At 43.4% G+C, this 22929-nt stretch overlaps 1 protein-coding gene across 1 annotated transcript in view; it reads left to right on the top strand.

The window, feature by feature from the left end:
* Positions 1 to 197: 197 nt before the first annotated feature.
* Positions 198 to 22929, top strand: part of col1a2 (collagen, type I, alpha 2) — a 61601-nt gene continuing 38869 nt past the window's right edge. The window contains exons 1-5 of the mRNA XM_056297989.1: positions 198 to 536; positions 620 to 843; positions 10286 to 10433; positions 10594 to 10701; positions 10831 to 11016. Of these exons, the coding sequence (XP_056153964.1) occupies positions 198 to 536; positions 620 to 843; positions 10286 to 10433; positions 10594 to 10701; positions 10831 to 11016 (1005 nt within the window). The remainder of the gene's footprint in view (positions 537 to 619; positions 844 to 10285; positions 10434 to 10593; positions 10702 to 10830; positions 11017 to 22929) is intronic.

Genomic DNA, 22929 nt, shown 5'->3' with positions numbered 1-22929 from the left:
ATTGACCAATTCGCAAAAACAAATCCAGCAGTGACCAGGCCGCTAAAGCCTAGGGCCCTGTGAAGGCCCCGGATGAGGAGTCTACAGATTTATCTGGGGTGATGGCTGCCATCACGAGGAGTGAGAGCAAGATCTTAGCACGGATAGATTCATTCACACAGGATGTGAATGCAAAAATAGACTCTATAAAGGACAACATGGCGAAACAAGAGACCCGTCAGAAAGATGTGGAGGACAGCCTGAATACATACTCAGACAAGACGATGAATATGGAGGAGAACATCGGCCAGCTAAAATCTGAAGTCGCTATGCTACGCCAGAAGGTAGACAAGCTGGAGGGACGACAACACCGGTGTGATGTACGCATTGTATGGATAAAAGAGGGATTCGAGAATGGCGGAGGCCAGCAGCCTACTATTACTATCGCTAAACTACTACAGGACCTAAACACGCCTCAGTTTCACCCCGACCCTAGACCGGGCTCACCGCAGTCCGTGGCACTCACCCAAGGAAGGAGAACCCCCAGGATCATCATGGTGAAGTTTCACTATTTCTCAGAGAGAGAGGAGGTTTTCCGCAAAGCTGCCCGTTCAGCTCCGTTGATAAGCTCCATGGCAAGAGAGTGAGCATCTTCCCGGATTACACCGTGGTGGTGATGAAAAAGAGAGCAGCTTTCTCTGAAGCTAAGCGCCTCCTCTGGAGCTACCAGGGCATCAAATTTGGGATCCAGTTCCCGGCGGTGCTTCGTATCAATTCATCGTCCAGCCAAGAAAAGCAGTTTGAAGACTCATCTAAGGTGATGGCTTATATCAGGAAGAATCTAAAGTCTCAGGACAATGTACAGTAAAATGCTGACAAACTCGAATATAACTGGTATTGGCGGCTAATTGATATTAGCGGTTAAGTGCCAACAACTAGCGGAAGTAGCTAGCTAAGGCACCACGACTACAGGGTAACGTTACGGTTTAATCTTTTATCTATTTACTGTAACTTCTATAATTTGAGACTCGTAGATAATGGTGCCTTTTTCATTTAATTCGAATGTTTGATACTTGCTGCCCATTTACAAAGCTATTTTTCTGTTTTATTATTATTGTATGTATGCCTGTGTGTATGTATATGTGTGTAAGTGTGTGTATGTGTATATGAGTGTGTGTATATGTATGTATGTATGTATTATGTATGTGTGTGTGTATATATATATATATATATAATTTTATTTATATAGCACTTTTCTAAAACAATGTTACAAAGTGGTTCACCAAAAAAAAACATAAAACCAGACAAGGCAGGAATAAGAGTAAGATCAAATAAGAGTAAAAATAAAAACAGTAAAAATAAAAACAAATATCAAACATTTGTAAAAGCTTTCATAAAAAGAAAAAAGTTTTAAGACGAGATTTAAAAGAAGCTAGAGACTTAGTTCGTCTTAGCTCAGCAGGAAGAGAGTTCCATAGTGTGGGGGTTCTAACAGCCAAAGCCCGATCACCATTTGTACTAACTGAGACCTGGGAATAACTAGCAGGGCTCCATCTGCAGACCTTAATGGTCGAGGAGGGACATACCAAGTCAATAAATCACAAATGTATAAAGGAGCAAGACCACTCAAAGCCTTAAAAGTGAGTAGTACATTTTTAAAATCAATTCGAAATATAACAGAGAGCCAGTGTAGGGAGGCAAGCACAGGAGTGATATGGCCATGCCTCCTTGTCCCAGTAATGAGCCAACCAGGCATTTTGTGCCAACTGCAGACGGTGGAGTGAGCCCTTGCCGATATGAGAAAAAGTGCATTGCAGTAGTCGAGCCGAGAAAAGATAAACGCGTACGTACAACTTTTTGCAAATCGGCAGTTGATAAAAATGACCTAATTTTGGAGATTAGCTTGAGCTGGAAAAAGCATGACAGAACAGCATGCTTAATTTGATTGTCGAAACTGAGGTTAGCATCAAATATTACCCCAAGATTCCTAGCAGCCTGTTTAAGACTACCTGACAGACCACCAAGATTAGTTGCAAACGGACTGATGGAATTTTCGGGACCGAACAGAATGACCTCAGACTTATCATTAAATTTAAGAAAATTGTTGTACATCCAGGATTTAATGTCATTGAGGCAAATTGTGAGATTTAATAGGGCGCTAGGATCTGTGGGCTTTAGTGGCATGTATAACTGGGTGTCGTCAGCATAAAAATGGTAGAGCACATCGTTATTTTGAATGACCTGGCCAAGGGGCAGCATGTATATAGAGAAGAGAAGGGGGCCAAGAACTGAGCTTTGAGGGACACCACAACTCAAATGAGCCACTGAGAAGGTGGAGTTTCCCAGAACAGCAGAAAAAGTTCTGTTGGTGAGGTAAGAGCGTAATAAGTTAAGAGCCGAGCCCTTGATGCCAACCCAAGTCTCTAAGCGATGTAGGAGGATGTTGCGATCAACCGTGTCAAAGGCAGCACTTAAGTCTGTTACAACCCCTGGCTCTACAGGGTGCAACCAAAAAGGGGGACACATCAAAACCATTCAATAAAAGAACACACTTAATACAATAAAGTATGGCTGTGTGTGTCAGGAAATCAGTGGTGTAAGGCAATGTTTGTGTGGGTGTATTGGCTGATGTGGTGCGTGTTGTCAAGTGCAAAGCAAAACCAACACACAAAGCAAAACAGGTGGCAGAGAGAGCGCACAGACTGAAAGCTGGCTGCATCTTTATGCTGAAGGACACGCCCGGACCCAGGTGTATCCTCTCAGGTCTGACGAACCATCTCTCAACCTGAAATACAATAGAGGTGAACAGAACAACCAATCCACCGGGGGGAGTGGTTCGTCACAAGTCCAAAAGAACTAAAAATCGAGCAGTCACTTCTGTCTGCATTCAGCAGTTGATCATTAGCGACCTTAACTAGAGCTGTCTCGGTACTATGAAGTACTCTAAAATCAGTAAACTATTAAAAACAGAAATCAACTGAGAAGAAATTCCTCTCTCCAGAACCTTAGATAAAAAAGACAATTTGGAGATTGGCTGTAGTCTGACTGTAGTCTCCAACACTGAAATTGTAATTGGTTGAAATTGGGTGAAAGAAGCAGAATTAACATGGGGAATGGAACGAAAAGAGCCTGGCTGGATTTGGGACCTAATATTCTCCATCTTGTTTACAAAATGATGAGAAATTTTTCAGATAACTCAACATCAGGTTCAAAGACAGAAGTGGAAGGACCATTAATGACTGAATCAATTACTCTGAAGAGAACTTTAGGATTATGGTTATTTCTCAATATTAGTTCAAAGAAGTACACTGATCTAACATCTTTAACTGCCTTCTGATAAATTAACATTTGGTTTTTAAGGGTGTTAGGTGCAAATTCGAACTTGTTGGCTTTCCATTGTCGTTCTGTTTTTCTACAAAGTCTTCTAAGGTCAAGGGTGTGATCATTCAGCCAGGGGAGGTTATTTAATTTTTGTTTACTAGTTTTAAATGGTGCAGTTTGGTCGAGGATGGATAGGTCCTTGAATGGATAGGTCGTTGAATGAATTTAATAGTGCATTTGGATTAAGGTGGGATAAAGAGGGATTAAAGGATGATGAATTAAAAGCATCATGGAATTTAACTGCAGAGTCAGCGTTGACGAATGCGAGAGCGTGTTTTAGGATAATGACTAGGAGTAGAGAGCTGTAGTGGGACTTTGAAATATATATATATATATATATATATACATATATATACATATATATACATATATACATATATATATATATATATATATATATAGTGTAACGTGCATGGATAAATATACCTGCTGGCACTTGGTTCACAGGTTGGACCCTTTAGTCGACTGGTTAACGTAGTCGCCCGTGGTGCGAGAGATACGGGTTTGCGTCCCAGTTTTGGTGGTTCCCGGCTGCCCCTGGAATTCGCAACATTGGCGTCAGAAATGTGATGGTGAGACCGTGAGGCCTTCAGAATGCGCCCAGAGGCGTGAATGAGCTGATATGGTGAAGCGTGGGGACGCGCTTCCCGAAGGAGGGGGGTAGTGTAATGTGCATGGATAAATAGACTCGCTGGCCCTTCGCTAACGGTTGGGACCCTTTAGTCGACTGGTTAACGTAGTCGCCCATGGTGCAGGAGACACGGGTTTGCGTCCCAGTGTCTATACTTGATCTACTCGCCCTACCGGATGTGCGCGGGGTCCTGTGACTACAGATTACATCACTACTTCACGCATTATGATTGGGTAGGGGCTTGTTCGCTCTGGTTAAGGCTTGTTAGAGGGTTTTTATGCGGTTATTTGCGATGTTATACGAGAAATGGGGGATGCGATCTCTAGGGAATTGGTAGATCAGCCTGGGTTCTCAAGGCTCTGTTTTTGTTTTGTATTTAGTAGACAGGGACTTTTTGTTTTTTCTCTTTTCATTTTTAGAAAAAAAATGTCTGACGCTCAAAACACGGGTTATCTTCGTTTTTTGAGCTGGAATATAAAGGGAATTCACAATCCAGTAAAGCGTAGTAGGGTTTTGTACATTTAAAATCTTTGAGCGTCGATGTCATGTTCTTACAGGAAATTCACTTCTGGTCAAGTGAACACGCAAAACTAAAAGAGCTTGGCTAGGACAAATTTTCTGTTCGAGGAATGAGAATAGAACGCAGGGCAGGGCCGTCTTGATCAGGAAGGATGTCCCATTTGTTCCACTGCTGACTATTTCTGACCCCAGGGGAAGGTATGTGATAGTGACGGGTAACCTGTATGGTACACATGTGGCACTAGCTAATGTATATGGACCAAATTGGGATGACCCACTTTTTTTCTCTAGTTTCATAGCAGCCCTCCCAGACCTAAATAATTACCAGTTGATATTGGGGGAGATTTTAATTATGTATTACACCAGTATTTGGACAGATCAATCCCAAGACCTAATAGTAAAATCTCGAAGGCAGGCACTGTTATCCATTCATTCACGGAATCCTACACTCTTTTCGATGCCTGGAGAAGAAACAACCCAACTACTACACAATACTCCTTTTTTTTTTGCCCCAGTGCACCATTCTTACTCCAGGATTGATTTTTTTCTCCTGGATAGTAGGGTCCTAACTATGGTTAGGGGGAGCCAATATAATAGTATTATTTTTTCTGATCATAGTCCTGTACATCTAGATATAGGCTTCCTAGACTGCCCTAAACCCCATGGCACCTGGCGATTTGATCCTCTATTACTGTCAAGAGACTCCTTTAAAAAAAATCTCTCCCAGCAGATAGATATCTTTATGGAACTCAACTGCACTCCAGGCATGCCACTAACCATTGTTTGAGAGGCTCTTAAAGCCTACCTTAGAGGCCAAATAATCTCATACACAGCACATGAGAGAAAGAAACATAAACAACGTCGAATAGAACTGTCCCACAGTATAGCGGAAGTGGACCGTTCATATTCTGATTCCCCAACACCTGAGCCTTATAAGAAAAAAATATTACTAACAGAATTCGACAATCTCTCAATTGAACAAACAGAACAATTATTATTTAAATCAAAACAGACATTTTATGAACATTTAGAGAAAGCTGGAAAACTCTTAGCCCATCAGGTTAGACAGTCCACAGCCGCTAACACTACTCCTGAAATTCACACAGCAGCAGGGGTAAAGACTACCAACCCTGACACCATCAATAACCAGTTTAAACAGTTTTATATTACCCTTTAACCAGTTTTATATTACCCTTTATATTTCAGAACTGCCCAGCTGCATATTTTCACTTTCACAGAGAGATATCAACAGAGGAAGTCATACAAGCAATGAAATCCATGCAGAGCTACAAAGCACCGGGTCTGTATGGTTTATCAGTTGAAATATATAAAGAATTGGCTACCAAGCTGGCACCGATACTTAACCTGTTGTATCAGGAAATTCTTAACCAACAGAAATTACCCCAAACTATGACGCAGGCAATCATGTCAGTGTTGCTTAAAGAAGACAACGATCCCCTACCGTGTGGCTCCTATCACCCTGTAAGCTTGTTTAATTGTGACTACAAAATCCTCACAAAAGTCTTGGCCACCAGTATTGAAACTGTAGTCCAAACGGTTGTTAACCCTGATCAAACTGGTTTTATACCAGGCAGGCAGTCATTCTATAACACGCGACTACTATTTAATGTACTGTATGCACCACATTTTGCAGAACAGACAGAAGTAGTGATTTCTTTAGACGCTGAGAAGGCATTCGAATGCATCGAATGGCAATATCTATTCGTTCTTCTAGAAAGGTTTAACTATTGGTTCATCATTCCTAGCATGGGTTAAAATATTATATTGCTCACTGACAGCTGCAGTGTGGATGAATAATATTATTTCTGATTATTTTTCGCTCCATAGGGGCTTCAGACAGGGTGGCAGCCTCTCGCCTTAACCTGTTCAATTTGGCAATCGAGCCATTCACTATAGCTTTTAGGGCAGAGGATGGCATTAAAGGTATCTCCCGAGGCAGAAAATCACATAAGGTATTGCTTTATGCAGATGACCTGTTGTTATATATATATATCCAACCCAATAGAATCCATACCAAGACTATTACTTACTCTGGATAACTTTGGTCGCCTGTCAGGTTATAAGATAAACTATTCAAAGAGCTTGCTTTTTCCGATTAACCGCACAGATAGAGAATACTCTAGCTTTCCATTTAAACTTGAACACAATGTATTTACATATTTAGGAATCAAAGTCACCCATACAATGGGGAGACTATATAATCATCATTTTAAAACACTATTAGAACAAACAAAACAAGATTTTAAAAAGTGGTCAATGCTACCAATTTCATTAGCAGGCCACATTAATGTAGTTAAAATGACAGTCTTACCCAGATTTCTCTATCTTTTTCAAATGATTCCCATACTCATACCCAAGACAACGTTTCAACAACTAGATAGGTTAATTTCATCATTCACCTGGAACAATTCAAACCCCAGGATGAAGAAAATATACTCGGAGGTCCCTAAGGAGACAGGGGGATTAGCCTTGCCTAACTGTATTTGTTACTGCTGGGCTGTGAACATTGTAAATCTTTCACATAGGGCATTTACACATAAGAATAATCATCATCATCATCATCAGTTCCGTAACTTATGGAAGTCGTAGGAGCACAGCTGATGCCTCAACAAGTCTCTTCCACCATTCCCTATCCATCGCAGCTCTCCCTGCCTCCACTATGCTCATCTGTAGCCATTCTCAGATGACGTTTACCCAGGTTTTTCTTGGTCTCCCTCTCTTCCTAGTCCCTTCTACCAGGCCTTGCAGGATGTCCTTTGCAAGTGTCCTTTCTGTTCGGCAAACATGCCCAAACCAGTTTAATTTCCTTTTTTTTTACCATTGTCAGTAAACTATCATGGTGACCAAAAGCTTCCTTAACTCTGTTCAGCACTTCAATGTTGGTGACGTGTGCTGTGTATGGGATTTGCAGCATTCTTCTGTATGTTCTAAGTCCAAAGGCTTGTATTTTTTTTTCTCCATGGCTTTTGTTAGGGTCCAGGATTCTGCACCGTATAGAAGAGTTGCTATTATGATGGTGTGGAGCAGTTGCATTTTTTGACTTCATTCCAAGTTTTTTATCTTTCCAGATCATGTTGAGCTTGGTCATTGCGCTTGTTGCGAGGGTGATTCTGCTCCTAATTTCTTTTTCCGATCTTCCATCTTCATTAATCACAGATCCGAGTTATTGGAAAGACGTGACTTCCTCAAGTTTTTCACTGCCAACAATGATTTCCGCATTCTGCTCGTCAATCTCTCCAGTCTCACTCCTTGGGTGATCTTTTGTTGTCATGATTTTGCTTTTTTGAGTACTGATCAACATGCCCATGTCCTTAGCCGCCTTGTCCTGTCTTCTGGTTATTTCAGCTAGTTCTTCCCTATTGCTGGCGATTAGATCTATGTCATCTGCAAAGCGAAGGTGGGTGATTTTTCTTCCGTCGATTTTGAGAATTGGTTCAAAACCCTCCATAGCGTTGGTGACGGTCTCTTCAAGGAATACATTGAAAAGGCACGGTGACAGTAAACAACATTGTCTCACTCCTACTGTTGTAGTGAACCAGTCGCTGAGTGTGGTGTCCACTAGCACTGTGCTTTTCGAATCTTTATAAAGAGCTTCGATAACTTGGACAAGGTGTTTGTTGATGATATGTTTTCTCTTGATTTTCCATAGGGCCTGTTGCCACACTCTGTCGAATGCTTTCATAAAATCAATAAAGTTGTGATGGATTTCTCGTTGATGTTCTATAAATTTTTCACAAAGAACCCTCAAATTGAAGATTTGCTCGGTTGTGCTTCTTCCAGACCTGAAACCAGCTTGTTTTTCAGCGAGAATTTGCTCAACTTGTGGTGTGATTCTCCTGAGAATGATCCTGAGCATTATCTTGCTCGCATGGCTGATTAGACTAATGGTTCTGTAGTTGCTGCATAATTTCAAGTTTCCTTTCTTTGGAAGTGGAATTAGTACCGAAGTAGTCCACTGCATAGGTCATTTCTTCAGGCTGTAAATTTTGTTGCAGATGCTAAGTAAGATGTCTATAACTTTGTCGCCACCATTTTTGATTCGTTCCGCTGGTAGATTGTCGTTTTTCAGATGTTTGATGGCTTCTTCAACTTCGCATCTTAAGATGTGATCTTCATCTTCTATGCCTTTGTTCTCATCAACTATCAGTTGGTAGTATACTTCCTGATTTTCATTGAAGTCACAATAAGATCACTGCAGTATTCTGCCCACCTCTTTGCAATCACTTTTTTGTCTGAGATCAGTTCTCCATTTTATAAGAATAAACAGGGTACACATTGGACTCACATGGAACCTTTATCCAGTCCTATACTGATATTCACCTCTCCACTACCACATAATCGTAACATACAAATAACAAACCCGGTGGTTAAAGCTTCACTTAGGATATGGCTACAGTTTAGGAGACATTTTGGATTAAAACATGCTAGCGGGCTTTTTCCAGTAGCAAATAATCCATTATTCTCCTCATCTGTGTTAGATAACACATTTCAACAGTGGCATAGAAATGGACTGGTGTTTTTCTGCGATCTATTTACAGACGGAATGTTCACCTCATTTGAAACGCTTACCAAAGACCATAACATACCCAGATCCAATTTTTTTAGGTACCTTCAAATCTGTAGTTTTGCCAAGAAAGTGTGCCCCTCATTTCCTTATCTGTCACCCAGGAGCCAATTTGATGTTTTTCTGGAGCTAGATCCCTTTGGGGGAAAAAATTTGTCCCTATAATCTACACACTGATACAGGGATTAAAACATATCTTGGCACAAAACAAAAACTGCATGAGAGAGATTTGGGTGTAGAGCTTTCTGAAGAGGCATGGCGGAACAGCTTAACTCGTATACACACTTCCTCATTGTGTATACGACATGGTTTAATTCAATTTAAAGTGATTCACTGTCTTCACTACTCAGGGGACAAGCTTGCCAGAATCTTCCCCACTACAGACCCTGGCTGTCCGAGGTGCAGCCATAGTCCATCCTCGGTGGGACACATGTTCTGTGCATGCCCCTCTCTCAACAGTTACTGGGGACATATATTTAATGTATTCTCACAAATCTGTAAACAGACCATAACCCCTGATATTCACACAGCCATCTTTGGCATACCACCCCCTAACTGTAAGGTCACAACTTTACAGGCAAATGCTCTAGCATTTACTTCATTGCATAGCTTGCAGACTTATTCTTTTTAACTGGAAGTCGAATAAAGCTCCATCATTTTTGCAGTGGTTAAGGGAGGTGCTGTACTTTATACCTTTAGAAAAGCTCTGATATAAAATATGTAAAACCCGCAAAAACTTTGCTTTGACCTGGAGTCCATTCATAGACTTTGTTGTAGGTTTTCCCTTTTATTGGGTGTACTTTTTTACCTGGTTGTAACTACAATATTTGTGCAGATATATGTGTACACCATTATATTTTCTTCAAAAACATAGTTATCGGTTATCATATGGAATTGGAATAGAAGTCCTTGCATGGTCCTTTTTTTTTTTCTTGAGCCTTGCGGGGGATTTCTACGTTTTTTGTTTTTTTGTTTTGTTTTTCTTTTTTTTCATGTATATCTTGTATACCTGTTCCAAAAAACTTGAAAATCGGAAAATAAAGTTAAAAAAAATGGCATTGAGCTGAAGAATGGAGAGGGAGAGCCAAAGACTGGAGTGGGATGGTGAGCAGACCCGTTGGCTTGGAAAACTTGGCATGACAAAAGACGGAGCCTGTCAGAGATTAAAGTTTTCCTGCCCATGGCTCCAGGGCATCGTGGCCCCACCGCCCGCTAGAGGCCAGGATGGCCAATACCGGGGAGCAGCGTATGCTGCCTGCCACTACCGATCGCCCCCTCGAGGCCAGGAGGACCAGCGCTGAGGACCTCATGCTGCCATACCCCACCAATTGCCCCCTAGTGAGCAGGAGAGCTACTGGGCATAGAACACCAGCCAAACTGCCCAAGTACAATGGGATGATGCAGCTAGAGCCGTAGCTCTTGGAGCTAGATGATGCCAACAGTGGCAGCTGTCCAGACCGCCAGCAGTGAGGAGAGGTGATTCTCGTTGACCACGCAGCAACTGAGGCAGCAGCAGGAGGCAGACATGACCCTGGCGCTGGTGAGGGGCTGGCTGGAGATGGGGCGGCGCCCCAAGTGGACAGAGTTGTCAACGCTGGGGCCCGAGGTAAAGGCCTACCACTCTTAATGGAACAACTTCAAGCTCCACAATGGGTTGGCGTACCAGAGGTGGCAAGCTCCTGGACAAGGGAGTGGCCTCCTGCAGCTATTGGTGCCCTGTGTGCGGCGTCCCCAGGTTCTCCAGGTGGTCCATGGCTCTGTGGGGGTGGGGCAGTACGGGCACGCCAAGACCTTCCACCATCTCAGGAGGTGGTTCTACTGGCCTGGCTGTCGACGAGACATGGAGCTGCACATACACTGCTGTGATTCCTGCATCCGCCTGGCCCGGGCCAGCTTCGGAGTGTGGCGGAAGAGGGCCTATGTATTGGGTGATGGGGTCGTCAGAGATGACTGACACCTCAGGTGGGGGCTATGTAGCGACGGGGGGGAAGCGGTCCCTCCAACTGTCGGTGGCTTCGTGCTGGGGGAGTGCAGGGGCTCATGGGACTGTTGGTGTTATTGAAATTGTTATGATTTTGGTGTTTAAATGTTGTGTTCATGTGTTGGTTATTGTGTTGTTTGTTTGGGGGTTTGACTCAAATGGGGTAGAGGACTGTTACTGACTGACTAGGACTTTGACTAAGACTAATGTTCTCAGTAGTGACCTTGTTGGCCATTGTTCAGCAACCATTGGAGAGGGGCAAAATAAAAGAGTACTCCTGAGGTCATGCGGCGTATGGCACACGGGAGCCGCCATTAAAAAGAGATCTCTCTCTCTGGACTCATTCTTCCAACACCAGCTCGCCACAATATTTTATTATGCATCGTTTCACTTAAAAATAATTTTGCTGTTCTCCTTAGTAAAAATTTTCAGAGAATAACTTGACCAGTAATTAACAATGGCAAAGTACAGTAGATTAAGGTATTATAGCCCTATTAAGACAAGAAAGAAGGGGGGGGGGGTCCGCCCACCAGGTAATGTCCTCGGAGCGGTCCAAACTGCCCTGCTCGTGGGGTTGCAGCCTTTGCTAATGACTGTAATGTGGGAAAGACGACTCCTGCCACTTTAAGACTCATGTGCCCGCCACATGGCTCCATAAAGATGTAATGTGTTCCAGGTGCTGGGGGGAAGCTTTTTTTCTTCTTTTTTTTTAGCATTTTCTTTATGTTTTTGTTTTGGGGGGAGGGGATTTTACAGAAACATGTATGTCTGTACAAACACTTATATTTACATGTGTAAATGAAAATGGATGCATGCATATACATCTCCATGGTCTCTCTCAAATACACATACACACCAATCCAACCTCGCAAATATCTACAGGTCCCACGGGGGGAGTTGAGAGTGCCGACCTTTCGGGGTTTACAGGGCATCACCAGTGGGTGTCTGTCCTCAACGGAGGCCCTGGTGACCCCGATCACCCACCATGACCAACCGCCACGGCTTTGCAAACCTCTAAAGACATACACATATGTAAACACAGTCAGACATCAGGATGTTGCTTATCTGAATGCTAATATATGTTGCACACGCACAAACGCACACAATCAATGTTGACCATATCATCTACCAATATAGTAGCAGTAACGTGAAGTGTTGCATTTACTGTATGTGGTCAGAAACACATTTTTCTAAACAATATACCCATCCACCCCAAGCATTTGGGAGGTATGCTATTTATTTTCTCATGGACTAAACTGCATTTCCTTTTTCCAGAGCCTAGCAGAGCTGTAACATGCGAGTGGTGTGTTGAACTCGCAGGGTTGAACAGGAAGCGTAAAACAGCTCAAGCCGAGCATATTAAGCTCAATTAAAGTGAACCTAACTGAAGGAGTGCTAGCATAAAGCAGGGCAATTTGCTAATTAGTAAGTTAACAAAGAATCTTGTTCTATGGAGGTCCCGCTGCTCTCAGGGACTTTTTTAGTTCACTATAAAGACTTGGAGCGGGTCTATTATTCTCTGAGGTATGGGACTAATGGCCTTTTTCAGTGGTTGTTTTATGCGAACACGCAAAGAACTGGGATTGTTTAAGTTGTGGTAGTACTCTGCTGTGATTTCTGTCATTTTTCATGTTTATTTCAGCAATATTACAAATTCATCTCTTCTATGTGAATCTGTAGTTCTTCAGCCTGCACTTTAGCATCACTAATGCTCAAAAGCTTGCACTAACCTCAATCCTCTGTGGGACTGGCGTGTCTGTGCCAGGTAATATGGATAAACATCCCCGGTGAACCACAAGCGTCCAAACAAACCTGTGCTGTCTTGTAGAATCTTCCGACTCCCCTGCAGAATCTGACTCCTCTTGGCATGAAGCTAGCTTAGGTTAGGCTAACCCCTAACCCCCCCAACCCTAACCTCTTAACCCTAACCCTAACCGTAACCTCTTCACGCCAAGGGTAGTCAGATTCTGCAGGGGAGCTGGAAAATTCTATAACACCGGCGTGCACTCACTTGGGGGGGGGGGGGTCCCCTCATGCAACACCCATCTAATTTAGTGTACTGCACTTTTTACATAGGTTCCTTTGTGAAATCTGTGTCAATTTCGAATCAAAGATAAAAAATCCTTTCACATTTAATGGTAGGACCACTGGGCCAAGTTGGGCTGCTACCATTGTACTACTACATGTGTATGTGTGTCCTGGTTTCAGCTATAGTATTAATCAAGTTTGCCATGACTTAGTCTTTGTATCATATCTGTTGTGTAAGTAAAGCACATGCAGAGGTCTTCGACAATAGTTTATTTTAAGATTTTTAGCTAAACCATATCTTAATATCAGATTCAGGATGTACAGTACAGCACAGAGGGGGAAGCTCATACGGTGGTATTGGCTCCCTCCAAAGTCATCTAGGAGTATAATTACCCACAATTGTCTACAGTCTAAAAATAGATGGTGTCAATGTGTTCCTTTTTTGAGCTTTGGAATAAAGCAGTGGGAATCTGTCTGAAGTGCTAACAGCTACGTCTCTAATCTATAACCTTAAGATATATGTCACGGTAGGTGAAACGTTTTTACCCTGCACTAACTCGAGTCTCCTTTTTTTCCCCTCTGTGTGTTTGGCTCTGGTCTCTATTTTCTCTGGACGGCAAACCCTAACATTTAGTCTGTGATCCAAAACCATGTATCAAGGCGAGCTGTGCTACAGGAAGAGAAGAGAGGGAGGAAAAGAAAGAGAGGAGTAACGAGGGAGGGAGGGCGAGGGGGGGTGAAATGATGATGTGGAACTTGTGAGACAGTAAACTAGTACAGTAAAGGCTATAATAAAGAAGGAATGGACTTTTGGAAAGGGTGAGAAGCGATGGTGTGTGTAAGGACCGTCTATCTATCTGTATATGTATGAGTTTGTGGGAATGTCTGCTTGTGTATGGTTGTGAAAGAAAAAACAGACATCAGTATAGACAGAGAGACCTGTGCTCCATCCAAAACCAAGTTAATGTACAGGATGATCTGACCGCTATTGCATTACCCTCGGGGATATCGTTTTGTTCAACAATACTAGGAAATTAACATGCATAGGAATAGATAAACAGAATGCTGTGAAAATAATAGAATACACTTTATTTGTCATTTGTACATACACACAATGAAATTCGCTCTGCATTTAACCCATCCTAGCTGTGTAGCTAGGAGCAGTGTGCAGCCGCCATGCAGCACCCGGGGACCAACTCCAGTTATTTCTTCCTGTTGCCTTAGTCAGGGGCACAGAAAGGAGTATTAACCCTAACATGCATGTCTTTTTTTCCCCCTTTTTTCTCCCCAATTGCATTCTTGGCCAATTACCCCAATCTTCCAAGTCGTCCCAGTCGCTGCTCCACCCCCTCTTCCAATCTGGGGGAGGGCTGCAGACTACCACATGCCTCTTCCGATACATGGGGAGTTGCCAGCCACTTCTTTTCATCTGACAGTGAGGCGTTTTGCCAGAGGGACGTAGCGTGTGGGAGGATCACGCTATTCCCCCCAGTCCCCCCGCCCCCTGGAATAGGCACCCAGACCAAATCAAATCAAATCCATTTTATTTGTATAGCCCAAAATCACATATTACAAATTTGCCTCAGTGGGCTTAACAGCAACACAACATCCTGTCCTTAGACCCTCTCATCGGATAAGGAACAACTCCCTAAAAAAAAAACCTTTAATGGGAAGAAGAAATAGGAAGAAACCTCAGGGAGCACAACAGAGGAGGGATCTCTCTCCCAAGACAGACAACGTGCAATGGATGTTGTGACCAACCAGAGGAGGCATTAGTGCAGCAACCAGGACACATACCCACATCCAGCTTCCCATTTACAGGTACTCTGTGAATGTAGCAACGCCCAACCAAGCTGGAAGTAACACGGGGATTCGAACCGGCAATCCTCGTGTTTGTAGGCAACGGAATAGACCGCTGCACTACCCAAACGCCCACATGTATGTCTTTTTGATGGTGGGAGGAAACCGGAGTGCCCGGACGGGAGGAAACCCACGGGAAGAACATGCTAACTCCACACAGAAAGGACCTGGGATGGCCTGGGGTTCAACCCCAGGACCTTTTTGCTCTGAATCTACTGGTTTGAACAAGTTCATATTCATGAAAAATAGCAACGCTAATACATAGAGTGGGGTACCAGAAATGGCAAGAGATCGATATTTTCACATCAATCAAAGTGATTCAGTTCTGAGGTCCAGTTCTCCAATTCAATCAATCAATCAATCAATCAATCAATCAATCAATCAATCAATCAATCAATCACTCTGTTGTCCCAAATTAGAATTTGTTGTACAGTCAGGATTAAAAACATACACCCTCACCCACATGCTTACATTGCTATACCACAAAGGTTCACAGTACTGAAAGGATAAAGAAGCCCCACTTCTTATAGTAACTGTGCATATGTGCAAAACAGCCATATTATGTGCAAAAGGGGAAACCAGTAGTAAGTACAATTGAGTCAGCTAATAATCTTTTTTCATGAGTTGAGAAAATTGATGGCTGAAGGAACAAAGGAAGGCTTAATCCTGTTAAATTTTAGTCTTGGGGGTCCTGAGTGGTTTACTCAGGGGCATCAGGTCTCACACCTGCTGTTTGTGACTACAACAGCAATGCCCACAAAGAGCTGTTGTGGTCCCGTCATTGACTTCTGTGGAAGCATCCTCTTGAATTTTTGCGATCTCTCGCCTTGCTCCTCTTTTACCAGACCTTATCCCTCCCACAGTTCTGAGCTCTTGAGAAATATCTCATCATCAGAGTCTTCTTCCTCCCAGCTTGTCTTTGGGGACAGTTGGAAGATCTCGGGGGATTGGCCCATCCAATAACATCCAGGTGTAGCGTTTGAGTGCTTGAGAAAGTAAAGTTGCTCTCCTCCTCTTCATCTCTGCCAACAATGACAGTCGTATCTGGTGGATCATCCTATTCCTTCGCTGCCAAGCACAGGGATTGCCTGCCAAGGGGAAGCTGACTGACAGATTGGCCTTTCCTAGGAAGACAGAGAAAGGAGGAGACAACCATCAATAAATCCAAAATGTTCGTGTCACATGCTAATCCAGTGAAAACGGCTAAGGAAATGAAGCACACGTGCACGCGTGCATGTACACACACAAACACTAAATAAATGTACACGTGCACACATACACCACCCACTGCTTCAACTACGCTGGCGTGTAGAAAACATGGTGGATATGATTACAGTTAGCGTTGGTATCACTGATAACAGTGGTCTTCTGCTGCAGCTACAGCTCTGTGCTGCAGCAGCAGCAGCAGCCCTCCTCCCACTGGCTCGGAGGATGGAAAAAATGACACAGAGGTAGGCTGAGACACTGGTAAAACTGCTCCCAGACCGACGCAGCATGCTGAACAAAAAGACCTTGAGGCTTACTGAGTAAAATGCAATTATGTGAGAAAAATGGCAAAATGTGATATACTGTAGTGTGTGACGAAGAGGTTTGTTCAAACATAAACACAAATCAACACTGAGCGTATGATGAAAAGAAACCAAGACTAAACGAACACATTGAGCAGATGAAGCCGATTGCAACCACCCACGCACGCACACACGACCCAGAGATATCAATTAAAAGTTTCGCTTTACACACACTTGAGCCACAGCTGTTGCTCACAGTCCTGTTGTTTTCTCAGAAAGTTTGCAATTGTAACTTAGAAATATGTCCTTTAAATGTCACACATTTGCAGATTCGGAGTTGAGGTAACGTTTTAAACAAGGAAAAAAAAATTCTCCTCATTACTGGCTGTGGCCCAGCATCTCAGCCTCAATACTGATGGACACAATTCCGTCGAACGGACTCGTAGGTCTGGCATACAAGTGAAAAAAATATATAAGCGTCAAAAATGACATCGTTGTAATCAGACCACAAGCAGTCAACTTTAGCAATTATACCACACAACATACCCAACGTAAATATTGTCCCGTTTATTTTTTTCTTCCAAACTAATCGAGGCCCATGCATCTCCATGTATGGGCCTCAGGAGTCGAAGCACGGCGTCTCGGCCGTGCCGGGCCACAGGCTCGGAGATGTGTAAAAAGCAGAATGCCCTCAGCGAGTGTCCAAACAGGTTTTTTATGTGGCAGGTGGAGGGTTGATTGGTAGCAGGTGGCCGACAGTTAAAAGCTCAATTTCAGCCCATAACCCAGTAAGGCAGGGGGTAACCCTTTCCAATTACTAAGCCCCAAAATCCCTTTCAGATAGCAAGCATTTAGCAAGCCTGTGTACAGGGTTTGTTTTTGGTTTTGTTTTTTTCAAGCTAGCACCGTAGTAGCGTTTTAATCATATTGACCCTCACTCTACAGTCTTGTAAACAGAGGTGGAGGTTTAGGTTTGGGCTTGACTATAGGGCAAACTAGGGGTGCAGGTTAATGTTAGGATTATCCAAACTGAACATTTCCAGTCTTTCAAATACACTGTGTGTGTGTGTGTGTGTGTGTGTGTGTGTGTGTGTGTGTGTGTGTGTGTGTGTGTGTGTGTGTGTGTGTGTGTATATAGCGTTTTTTTTCTGAAACCATCAATGGTGTTGTTATAAGTGCTCAACTAATGAGGAGCAGAATATCAACACATGAAACAAGCCTATACTGCAATTTATTAAACTTTTTTTCCTGTATCTGCATTGATAGATAGATAGATAGATAGATAGATAGATAGATAGATAGATAGATAGATAGATAGATAGATAGATAGATAGATAGATAGATAGATAGATAATATTAGTTGTCCTAACTGGGCTTTTTTTTAAATACAGGGTTACCTCGATATTATGTGTCAGGCTCGGTAGTCATCTCCACAAATCTATAGGTGCCATCATGCAGGTGCTAAGACATGAAGGGCACCAGAAGTGTGTGTTTGTTTTTTGGTATTTTGGTTTGTTTGTTTTTTTCTTGCTTGATGACTTGGGTTCCACTTTGTATACTGTCAAATGGGGCTTGCATTATTATTACTGTGTTGTTGTTTTTTTGTTTTTTTTTTAGATTTTTTCCCCCCTTTCTCTCCCCAATTGTACTCGTCCAATTACCCCACTCTTCTGAGCCATCCCAGTCACTGCTCCACCCCCTCTGCCGACCCGGGGGGGGGGGGGCTGCAGACTACCACATGCCTCCTCTGATACATGTGGAGTCGCCAGCCGCTTCTTTTCACCTGACTGAGGAGTTTGCCAGGGGGACGTAGCACATGGGAGGATCATGCTATTCCCCAAGTTCCCCCTCCCCCCTGAACAGGCACCACAACCGACCAGAGGAGGTGCTAGTGCAGCGACCAGCATACATACCCACATCCGGCTTCCCACCCGCAGACATGGCCAGTTGTGTCTGTAGGGACGCCCAACCAAGCCGGAGGTAACACGGGGATTCGAACCGGCAATCCCCGTGTTGGTAGGTAACGGAATAGACCGCTACGCTACCCGGATGCCTGGAGCATGCACATTATTAACAGATTTGTGTGAATTGCAGAGAAATTAAGTTTTGAATGGGATGTTAGTCAACCACTAAACTCCATTAGCCAATCATATTCAACATGAAAGGGTGCACGTTGACACAAAATTATAATCAAACCTTTTTTTTTCTCTCTCAGTCAAAAAGCCTTCCCGAGCTGTTCTATGTCTACGTTGTTATAGAGAGCATTTTTCCTCTTTCCATCTGTGAAGTCAATCATGGAAAGAGGAGGTCTGGAGGAGCCATTTAACCTTCTGGGTTGTGGAGCACTGCGGCCGCAAAGAAAAGGAGGCTCAGAAACACACCCACGGCTTGAACAAAACCAAGGACCTCTTAGCAAATAACAGAAGAAGAAATTTCCGAGTTGAATATGAGTCTTAAACTGATTTATGTTCAATCCTACTTCGACAAACATCTTAAAACGTCTTTTCCCCCCCAGTTCAAGCCCAACATCTAAATGTACAGCGCTCTCAATTGTTTAGAAAAAGATGTGAGGCATCAACTTTGCCCTTCTCTGTGCTAAACCATCCCAGTGTCTCAGCAAGGAGAGGGTGACAATACGTGAACTTCTGTGCCCTCATCAGAGTCAATGTGGGTTTTGTTTTGCATGTCTGGGATCAAGTGTGGATGGAATGTCGCTGTGTTCTGGTGACTGACGAAGTGAAACAGTGAAGAAAGACAAAAAATAAAGATGGAGATCTCTGTCGTGGCAGGATTGGTCGACCAGATAAAATGAGAATGAATGGAGGAGGTTTCGTTTAAAGGAAAGGCTTGTTTTTCTCGGCAGGACGTGGAAGATTTGAAGTCAGGCCTGAAAGGGGTGGGATGTGATTCTGAAGTAACACGATCCAAGGATTTCTTCTCCACAACTTCGACCTCACCTCCCTGATTCCAGCTCACTACGCATCATCGTTGATGCAGGAAGCTTTGCCTGTGTGAATATATATATATAGTATATATATATATATATAGTGTGTATGTATGTATATATATAGTGTGTGTGAGTGACACGGGTTCAAGTATCAGTGCTTATATACTCTTAACTATTCGGCTAACTATGCAAACCAAACAGCCCAAACACTCACACAGGTTAGCACGAGCAACCAGAGCAGTTGCAGTAATGGAAATAAAGTCATTGTGGTATGTGGATCGGAGACTGCCGCGCAATAACGTTTTCCATAAGCCTATTGGAAAAAAAAAGAGGAGTTGGGGGAGAGACATCCCACATGAAGGAGGCCAGTGAACACCCAACGCAGTGTTTGTGAAAAGGAAAAGAGCAAAAAGCAGGGCAGCTGGAAAGAGGTGGAGTTATTATAGGGAAATACAGGGAGGAGTCAAAACCCTTCAGGTCTCGGATTTCGATTAGCGTTAATATTCAATGATTACAGTCTTCTCCTAGTTTTTTTTATTTGTTGTGGCACAATAAGACAACAGTGTGTGGCGATATCTTCATGTTTCAAAGCCACAGCCAGTGGGCATACGTGATTCACACTGGCTCCCCATCACCCTTGTCAGACTCTCCCGAGCCCCTTCCCACATCACATGGGCCCACAAATGGATGCAATCCGGTAGCTTTATGAAGTAAGCAGTCATGTTAACAACTGTAGCCGTTGCTCAACTAAACTGGGGAAACTTTTCTGTCTTTCTCCATTCGGTTTTATGTCAAAGTGCTGTGTTGTTTGCCACAAAAGCTGTTTTACGGAGGGAGTGCATTGGTGTGTCCAGGGCTCGGGGTGCATTTTCCCAGATGTGTAATGATATATGGTTGTACTAAACTTGCCCCCTTACCAGCCAGGCAGAGAGTGAGAGAATGTGAGACAGTCAGACAGAAGAATAGAGAAAAAGAGTGAGAGAGTGAGAGGGGAGAAAGACAATGAGTGAGTGTGATAGAGAGACACAGAGAAAGAAAGAGAGAGAGAGAGACAGACACACAAACACACGAGACAGCTGGAGCCACTTAAATGTCTTCCTCGGGTTTGCTGTAATATGGAAAAGATTTCAGCGCTCAGCTGCCTGGGCTCGGCTTAACCCTTCGATGGCCAGAGTGGAGCTAGTTTACCACTGAGAAGAGGGCCCGCTTTAAAATCCACAGGGCCTTCCTCTTTCTATCAATCTTCCTCGCTCCACTGCCAACAATTAAAAACCACATACTGTCGTCGACACATTTATCCTGCAAAACGCTCATCAGACATCTAAGCATTACCTTTGACCCTGTACCAATTGTTTCGTGAACAGGGGTGAGGTTTTTCTTCCGATAAAATCAAGACTACTCTGCGAACACAAGCTGCCCACTTTGTCGGTATCAGATTCTGCTACGTCGCAGCCAGCTGGCTAGCCACATCTCAGCATTAATGGGGAACTAATGTCAACAGTAAATGTGACCTTTGATGCAAACTGATAACATCAGCAAACAAACACGCCGTCAGGTTTGACTTTATTTTCAGACAATGTGGACGATTCACAAGAAGGGCGAGATAATTAAAGTCAGCTAACCTTTTCAAGTGTCTGTGCAACACTGATGCTGGAGTCAGTACATGAAGCAGGGGAAGTGGGACACAGAGTCAAGGACTACTGTGATGGGAACCTCATTTTCTTTATTGTAATGCCTCTCTGGTATGTGGTTAATGATGCCACCGATTTAAGCAAATAACTGTCTGCAGGATTCCTGATTACATCAAGGAATGAATTTGTGATTTGCTGGCTGTTGCTAAACCATGACCTGATAGATCAACGGGCCTAACCTGCGGATATGAAAGGTAGTTGCTTGATTGATCGCTTCAGGAATCGGGGACATTTATTTGTCATTTCATGTCATGCACTTGTGTACATGAAATGAAACAAAATATCATTTCTCTCAGCCCGCAGCAGTGCAACACAAAGAAAGAAACACATATCCAAACTACAAGAACACATACAGTGCATCTGGAAAGTATTCACACCCCTTCACTTTCCCCACATTTTGTTATGTTACAGCCTTATTCCAAAATGGATTAAATTCCTTTTTTGTCTCATCAATCTACAAACAATACCCCATAATGACAAAGTGAAAAAGGTTTTGTAGAAATTTTTGCAAATTTATTAAAAATAAAAAACTGAAATATTACATGTACATAAGTATTCACACCCTTTGCTATGACACTCAAAATTGAGCTCAGGTTCATCCTGTTTTCACTGATCATCCTTGAGATGTTTCTACATCTTGATTGGAGTCCACCCGTAGTAAATTCAATGGATTGGACATGGTTTGGAAAGGCACACACCTATCTATATAAGGTCCCACTGTTGACAGTGCATGTCAGAGCAGAAACCAAGTCATGAAGTCAAAGGAATTGTCTGTGGACCTCCGAGACAGGATTGTATCGAGGCACAGATCTGGGGAAGGGTACAAAAAAAGTTCTACAGCTTTGAAGGTCCCGAAGAGCACAGTGGTCTCCATTATTCATAAATGGAAGAAGTTTGGATCCACCAGGACTCTTCCTAGAGCTGGCCACCCAGCCAAACTGAGCAATCGGGGAAGAAGGGCCTTGGTCAGGGAGGTGACCAAGAACCTGATGGTCACTCTGACAGAGCTCCAGCGTTCCTCTGTGGAGATGGGAGAACCTTCCAGAAGGACAACCATCTCTGCAGCACTCCACCAATCAGGCCTTTATGGTAGAGTGGCCAGACGGAAGCCTCTGCTCAGTAAAAGGCACATGACAGCCCGCTTGGAGTTTGCCAGAAAGCACCTAAAGGACTCTCAGACCATGAGAAACAAGATTCTCTGGTCTGATGAAACCAAGATTGAACTCTTTGGCCTGCCAAACATCACGTCTGGAGGAAACCAGGCACCTCTCATCACCTTGCTAATACCATCCCTACAATGAAGCATGGTGGTGGCAGCATCATGCTGTGGGGATGTTTTTCAGCAGCAGGAACTGGGAGACTAGTCAGGATTGAGGGAAAGATGAATGGCGCAAAGTACAGAGAGATCCTTGAGGAAAATCTGCTCCAGAGCGCTCAGGACCTCAGACTGGGGTGAAGGTTTACCTTTCAACACGACAACGACCCTAAGCACACAGCCAAGACAATGAAGGAGTGGCTTCGGGACAAGTCTGTGAATGTCCTTGAGTGGCCCAGCCAGAGCCCAGACTTGAACCCCATTGAACATCTCTGGAAAGACCTGAAAACAGCTGTGCAGCAACACTCCCCATCTAACCTTACAGAGCTCGAGAGGATCTGCAGAGAAGAATGGGAGAAATACCCCAAATATAGGTGTGCCAAGCTTGTAGCTTCATACCCAAAAAGACTTGAGGCTGTAATCATTGCCAAGGGTACCTCAACCAAGTACTGAGTAAAGGGTGTGAATACTTATGTACATGCAATATTTCGGTTTTTTATTTTT

The sequence above is a fragment of the Lampris incognitus genome, chromosome 18 (genome assembly GCF_029633865.1).
Source record: "Lampris incognitus isolate fLamInc1 chromosome 18, fLamInc1.hap2, whole genome shotgun sequence".
NCBI classification, from domain to species: Eukaryota; Metazoa; Chordata; class Actinopteri; order Lampriformes; family Lampridae; genus Lampris; species Lampris incognitus.
The sequence above is the reverse complement of the archived record's forward strand: the minus strand, read 5'-3'. Positions and strand labels throughout refer to the sequence as shown.